Source organism: Schistocerca cancellata, chromosome 5, assembly GCF_023864275.1.
Source record: "Schistocerca cancellata isolate TAMUIC-IGC-003103 chromosome 5, iqSchCanc2.1, whole genome shotgun sequence".
NCBI classification, from domain to species: Eukaryota; Metazoa; Arthropoda; class Insecta; order Orthoptera; family Acrididae; genus Schistocerca; species Schistocerca cancellata.
In genome coordinates this window covers 352,920,360-352,928,361 of record NC_064630.1, presented here as the reverse complement: position 1 = coordinate 352,928,361, position 8,002 = coordinate 352,920,360, and the positions used below count along the sequence as shown (strand labels likewise).

General features: G+C 37.7%; 1 protein-coding gene across 1 annotated transcript in view; it reads right to left on the bottom strand.

The window, feature by feature from the left end:
- Positions 1-876: 876 nt before the first annotated feature.
- LOC126188056 (kalirin) overlaps positions 877-8,002 on the bottom strand; it is a 2,181,516-nt gene continuing 2,174,390 nt past the window's right edge. Inside the window, exons 46-50 of the mRNA XM_049929493.1 lie at positions 6,406-6,967; positions 6,182-6,320; positions 3,007-3,209; positions 1,875-2,070; positions 877-1,776 (exon numbers count right to left, since the gene is read on the bottom strand). Coding sequence (XP_049785450.1) covers positions 1,654-1,776; positions 1,875-2,070; positions 3,007-3,209; positions 6,182-6,320; positions 6,406-6,967 — 1,223 coding nt within the window. The 3' untranslated portion in view covers positions 877-1,653. The remainder of the gene's footprint in view (positions 1,777-1,874; positions 2,071-3,006; positions 3,210-6,181; positions 6,321-6,405; positions 6,968-8,002) is intronic.

Sequence of the window (8,002 nt, the reverse complement as noted above, 5' to 3'; positions counted from 1 at the left end):
GTTAAACACTGATCTCCTCCACCTCCTCCTCACCACAGTAGTTTATGATCTGGGTGGAGCTGCTTTCTCCCTGCCTCCAATCCTCTCTATTAGTGTTCCAGAAAATAATTACATGTGCACACTAAATGTTTGCTCTGTCCATGTGGGGTACTGTGATGTACGGTATTTAAATTACAAAACAAACAAACAGAATTTCTTTACATAATATTTCACACTATGGAAATAAAATGTAAACATGTGTATAACATTTTTGTAGCACCTAGCAATGTTTGAAATACTGATAAGTAAGTAACAGCTGTGTGAACTGAAAGATGTAATAAAAAATAAATAAAAAATTAATTAATTTCAAATTTTGGTAAATAAACAAAGCAACTCAGCCGCATATTTGGAAATTACAGTAAGACTGTTTCTGTCCTGTAGGTATCATGTTCAGTTTACCGTGTGCAATGAAACAATCTACCACTTATCTCTCTTGTGTTGCAATGGACATGGGCTCTTGGGAAAGTTCCATGTGTGATTTTTATACAGATAAGAAAGTCATCCTTTCTACAGTTCTTCCTTTTAGTTTTTTTATGAAGGAACCAACCCCTGGTTCCTCTATCTAATGTTGAGTGTGCTCCTGGTATGCTGCCTGTTAATACAGAGATTTCCCTACCTTTATTCAATAATAGAACAGTCCAGCATTCTTACCTTTAGCAAATCCAGAGGTAAACTCATGCATGTCAGACATACAAGGAATCTGAGGAAAATGTGATAAAAACTAGACTGTTTTCTATTGTGGTAGCAACATTCAGGTAAAGAAAATGAGAAATACAAAAAAATATCATATCCTCCACTGTATCTTCCACTAATATGAAAGCCAATAAAGGTATTACATCAGTTAAGTTTTGCTTTATATTTTTCTTTTTATCATGCAGTCTCAAATACATGGCAGCTAATGGCATGTTGACTCCTTCTGCTATATCTGCAGAAAAAGAGATACTTTTCCATAAAATATATAAAGGTTCATCTGTACAATTGGTGCATATTGTAATATCAACTATCAAAAATAATTTTAGAATTTACAATATATAGTCATTAGTTACAGTAACTGTTATTGTCATCATTCTTTATAAATGCTGCACATAATTATATTAATTAAAATATACTCTATTTAACAAAAGTATGTCACTTATGTTAACAATGAAGCAAAAAGCGTATATCGTGACTTTTTAAAATCTATTTACAGACGATTTGCATGCAGTGTGAAATGATGCAGGTAAGTTAGGCTTAAAGTAATGACTAAAATTATTCACACTGCATTCATGACTGATCTTACAAATGCTTTGATTGTTAAATGGATAAAATACAAAGTTTTAGACAGGGGAGACATAGCCTACATATAAAAGTCTTTTCAATAAATAAATGAGTTAAATGAGATCTAATTGGTACTTTATCCCATCTCTTTTGTTTTAATCAACAGTATTGTCAGTTTCACATAACAATACAGTGTGCACTTCCACTAGCAAACAATTGAAAATGTCTTTTTCTCATGAGCAAGATACACAGTGAAATATACTGTACTTTGGTCACAATGCAAGGCACAAAAATATAGGTTCATATTGGTAACAGAGCCACAATCAAGATGCAGCATGTAGAAACAGTTAACTTTCTTCACTCAGGCATAGGCTGCTGTTGAGAGACAGCGTGGACAGGATGGATGGGTCGAGCTAGGGACTGCCTCCGTTCCATAAAGGAAGCAAGCCTGGCTGTTGGAATGGAGCATATCTTTTGAACCTGCAACAGTTTTTGCACGAAGTTAATATGTGCAGTGACATTCTTAAGGAGGCATGACTTTCTGCAAAATAAATACTATAAATAAAACTGAGCCTTACATCCTTGAACCATGGAGACGACAAGAATTCAGCTGGCTTGGCCCGCTGAGCTGGAGTTAAGACAAGAAGGCGGCAAATTAGGTCCTTCCCATCATTAGTAATTTCAGCAAAATATTCATCAGGAAAACAGTAATCACACTTCAGTATGTTTGAAGTGGTCTCTTCCATGGAATCATCCAGAAATGGAGACAGCCCACTGAAAGTAACAGAAACATGTGAGCACAAACATAACTGAACACACCTCATTTTATAAACAGTCTTTTCTAATCTGTTTATGTAAGTGTCAGGACAATTGCCACCAATATTTATCCCCCCCCCCCCCCCCACACACACACAGGATAAAACTAACTTTTATTATGAGACTGTTAACGAACATCTACAAGCAAAACAGAAAAGTCTTGAAAAGATAATTTGCATGTGATTACATGTGGTGATGAGTGGAGATATATGCCAAATAACGTAGTATTCCCATTCTTACCATCGTTTAGAAAATTCACATTAGAAAGCATAAAAGAGGGTGCTGCAGCTTTCAATAGTTGGATACCTTATAAAATTATTTAGCACTCCATTTCCAGTTGCAACAGACATTATACCATCAGAACTGCAATTATAGGCAACTGATTTACAAAACTGAACTCTGCTCAGGTACCATGTGTTACAGTAGCATAAATTCATTATGATAGCATGGTGGCATATATGAACAAGAGTTCTTCATGCCACACAGAAATGTAACTGACATCCAGGGATCAACATTTCAATGTGAACAGTTTCTTTCTGTTGTGATTGAACAATGATGCGCCTTCTCCATCTTATGTCAACATGGTGCTGACACAAAATATTTTGTCACTTGTGAATAAAAAGAAATTTCATGTTCTGAAAATGTGATAATGTGCTAGTATTTTTTTACTTAGGATGAATTTTTCTGTTAAGCACAATCTCTTACAAATGTACTTGCTCAATTAATGTTAACTCAATGTACTGCCACAAGCAAAGTGTTGTCAGCCATTTACCCACCTCTAGCCAAGCACATTCATTTGCCTCTGCTTGGGACCTCAAGCTGGAACAGCCTGGTGTAAGACGTACAATGTTCTTTGAAATTTGCAGCTGTAATAAAATATATTTTGTGTGTTACCTCAGGAAAACGTATAGAAACACTCCAACACTCCACATGTCTGTCTGGCAACAGACTGGTTTCCCCAGAACCATTTCAGGTGCAGCAAATTCCAAATTTGATGGAGGCAGCACTTCAGAACCTCTTGTGCTTACTGAATCACCAAAATCTATCAGCTTCAAGACTGGTTTGGTAGTAGACAAGTCTACAAGCACATTTTCTGGCTGGAAAGCAGAATAAACAAAAGTTTCTCAGAGGCTCTAACGAAAGCAACACACACATCATATCACACTAAGACCATATAGATATAACCATTTGTCAGCAGCGTGTAATTATAGGGAGTGGACAAATTTAGTTTTCTTTTGTGGTTAAATATCTCAATAATTTTCACCCAGCAACCAAAGGAAGGAGGGGATCACCCCTTCAGAAAATGAAGCTGTGAATGAGCAGTCATATCTGCCATTCCCTCCACCCCATACAAGTTAGGTGCATGGAACTCAAGAGTTATTAATACAACTAAATCAAATAGTGACTGTCATTTGACATTTCAGTTATTTGTCATTATGATGAATAGACGCAGAAAATTTAGTTCATGAATGATAGGAAATAGCCCTCCCAATGGAAAGGTCAGAGAGAGGAAGGATCAAGATAAACATGAAAACAAGAATTGACAAGGAAACTACAAATTATTTTACGGATGAAACTCATTTACTGATCTGATGAGAATCGGAAAATTAAGGAATCAAATGTAGAAAAGACCCACTTACTATCAAATCAAACAATGAAGAGACCATCAAAAACTATTTATATTTATCAGTATAAAAAATGTGTCAGCTGCTTTCCATCCTCTTGACAGATTATAATTATTTGCTGAACTCAAACTTGAATCTTGATGAAGGGTTTCATGATGTGTCAATGCAATAACATCTTCATGTGTTTTTTTGTAGAATAAGGCCACAGTGCGCAAATGATGGTTTCGAAAGGCTTTCTGAAACATCTCACTCACACTGTGATCTTAAGTGGCAAAAAGCCTGCTGGACTATGAGATATGCTTGCATGTTTGGGGTGGCTGTGCATTGCTCTTGCAAAATAAAGATTGAGAACTGACCCTTAATCCATTAAAAAAAGTTTATTGCCATATACAACAGTGGAGAAAGAATCAGAATTTTAATGTCCCATAACATACATGTCAAATCACTGATTTACTGCAGACTCATCAAGCTTATAACTGTAATAGGTTGTGCATGGAATACAACATATTTGAAGATATTCATTTCAATAGCTATGTATGTTGAGTACATGTAGGTGTGCAAAATACGAGGGTGGTTTGAAAAGTTCTTGCAATGGAAGATAAAAACAGTACTTACATCACTGAAACTTTTTTATTTTTCAATGTAGTCTCCTTGTAGATCAATTCACTTGGTTCAATGATGTTCCAGTGACTTGATCCCATCTCGAAAATGAGTTTCCTCCAGGTCTGCAAAATAGTTGTCAACTCTGGCTATCAATTCTTCATTTGAAGTGAATCTTCGTCCACCAAGAAAAATTTTCAGTTTTGGGAAGAGATGGAAGTCTGATGGAGCCATATCAGGTGAATAAGGCAGGTGTGGCAACAATTCATTCCTTAGTTTGTGTGGGCACGCATTGTCTTGATGGAAGATGACTTTCTTCCTTGCTAAACCTGACCTTTTTTTGTGTGTCTTTTGTTGAAATTTGTCCAGGAGGTTAGCATAGTATTCTCCAATTGTTTGCCCAGTGGGGCGTGCAATCTACAAACAGAATCACCTTTGCATCTCAGAACACTTATGCCATGATCTTTCCCGCTGAAGGAATTGTCTTTGCTTTATTTGGTGGCAGAGAATCAGCATGTTTCCACTGGTTTGACTGTTGTTTTGTCTCTGGGGTATAGTAGTGCAGCCAAGTTTCATCTGTGGTCACAAACCAGCACAAAAAATCTTGTTCATTTCCCCAGAGCAGGCCAAACATCGTTCTGATATGTCCATTCTCGGCCGGCCGCAGTGGCTGAGCGGTTCTGGGCGCTACAGTCTGGAACCACACGACCGCTATGGTCGCAGGTTCGAATCGTGCCTCGGGCATGGATGTGTGTGATGTCCTTAGGTTAGTTAGTAGTTCTAAGTTCTAGGGGACTGATGACCACAGCAGTTAAGTCCCATAGTGCTCAGAGCCATTTGAACCATTTGTCCATTCTCATGCATTTTTGATCCAGCGTCAAGAGTTGCAGCACCCATCTAGAAGATAATTTTTTCATTTCTAATTCTTCACTTAAAATGTGATATACTCTTTCAGATGACATCTGTCAAGTGTGAGCAATTTCACACACTTTAAATTGGCGATCCTTGATGACCATTTTGTGCACTTTTGTAATGATTTTTGAAGTAGTGACACATCTTGGCCGACCACTGCACAGATGATCATGTAAGCTCTCCTGACCAAATTTAAATTCATTTGTCCACTCGGCAACAGTTGAATTTGAAGTAACAGAGTCCCTCAGTGTATTCTGGAAATCGGCATGAATGTCCTTCACTTTCATACCTTTCTTTATGAAGTACTTAATCACTGTTCGAATCTTGGTTTTTTCCATCTTCGCAAATCACTATTCGGGAACAACAACAGAGCTACGTCACCACCACAGCTCTCTTCCAAGAGCACTGACGTGGCACGTGTTTACAGGCAACAGTTCAATGAATATCATGTGAACAACTCATTGCACTAGCGCTCATTCTGAGAACTTTTCAAACTACCCTCATATTATAAACACGCCTGGATTTAGAACAAACACCTAAATACTACTCAACAAGAATTGGTAAACCAGACCTCAGTTATGATTTGAATGCTTAAACAGAATATGAATATTCTTCTCAATTTAATTACTACCTAGCTGCCCATTTCATTACACCTTCACAATCCCAACATCAGAATTTACATTGCTCTAAATGACAAAAAATTGTTCCCATAGCGAAATTTGAGTTTTTAGGCCTTAGAAACAATGAACACCTTTTGCTGTCTCACAAACATGAGTTAGCACTTCAGCTTGCCCCAGTCTTATCCATGTTGTTTAAACAGATGGACTCAATGGTTTCAAGATATCTACATTATTTATCTGCTTTCAGTTTTGTGGATATAAATAATCCCTAAGAACACAAATTTACTTATATCAAAATTAAATGATATGTACCTTCAGATCAAGATGAGATATGTTTTGTTGGTGCAGCGTTGCTAGAGCAGACACCAACTGTTGCATGTAGTGGCTGACTGTCTCTTCATCATACACTACTTGTTTGCACAGGTACGAAAACAGTGATGGACCATTTACACTGAAAACAGAACCTTTACTGTAACCAGACATTCCTACAAGTGAAGTGAAATAACTAAACTAGTTCTACAATAGTTAGTACTCACAGTTCCATCACTATTGAATCAATTCCAGGCTGAGGAGCATTTTCAAATAATGCAAGAGCTCTCACAATATTGGAATGCTGTAGTCTCGCCAGTAATGCGTATTCTGCCTGTGTTACTTCACGTGATTGTCTTTTGCAATAAACTTGCTTCACAGCAACTTCTTGTGAAGTACCACGATCTCTTGCTTTGCGCACTACTGAAAATCGACCATAACCAATTTCTTCCAGTTCAGAGTAACGTCTTCGGAACTGCTCTTGCTGCCAATGACCTGTATCAGGTGGTGGTATTATAATAGGAGAGGATGGCATACTAGCAACAGGCGTGCCCATTCCATGGCCAGTGGAGAGCACTCTGAATGTATACGTCTCTCCTGGTGTAAGTCCATCTACAACGTGAGTTAATCCTCTAATGGGACCTCCAACTGGCAACCAGTCATCTCCTAAGCAGTGCCTGTAGCATTCCACTTGGTAGTAACTGCTGCTGTCACCTTCCCACTGGAGCAGCACACTTGTGCCAGTGACAACTTGTACTCTTGGCTGCATAGTAGATGTCAAACCTGTACCTGAGCAACAAACACTTGTGTTCAAAATGTGGGAAGACAATTGTTCAGATTTATTATATACAATGTTAAACATAAAAATCTGGTAAAGTAAAGAACCAAAGTTCCCATAAGACTCAATGAAATAACTATGTATTACTGGAAACTGCAATGGCTGAATGAACTTCACATTTCCTGCCTTATTCTCAGCTAGGCAATAATTATTTTGGTCCATCTATTGATTAACAGCTCTTCTTTCAGCATATTGTCACAATCACAATGAAGACAATTCAGTGGTGACCTTTCATTTTTATAATCCACATATTCATATGAATGAAAAGAATAAAGTGGGAGGGAATGATAACGTCCAATTATGGCTAAGTAGGAGGACAAGATGAGAAGTTCTCTTTCTTGGACAGGGCTGCTCACAATATCGGGTTGATCAGCAAAGGTTATTGCTGCAGCTCACAATGTAATAACTCACCCAGCAGCTAAAATCCAAACATTTATTGAATAAGATGAATATTGATACTTCTACACCTGTCTTGAAGTCCAAATCTAGATGGCTTCTAAAAACCAGGATTTTGCATATAACAAGAAATTCTGACTATTGTACAATGTCAAGAAGACTGTATATTCTGTCATAGCAACAAAATTATTTACATGCACAGTAAAGTGAAGATTAAGATGCAGTAATTTTTATTGTGAACTGTAAGAAAATAACATTCACTTTCAGATTAACAATTTGATATTTCATGAACCATGGACCTTGTTGTTGGTGAGGAGGCTTTCTTGTCTCAGCGGTACAGATAGCTGTACTGTATGTGAAATTGCAAGAAAGAAGAGGGGAAGCAGCCTTTTCAGTGATGGCAGGATGACTGACTGACTGACTGATTGACTGATCTGACTTGTAACGTCAACCAAAACAGCCTTGCTGTAACTGGTACTGCGAACAGCTGAAAGCATGCAAGGGGGAACTACAGCTGTAATTGCTCCAGGGGGCATGCAGCTCTACTTTGTGGTTAAATGATGGTAGGATCCTCTTGGGTAAAATATTAT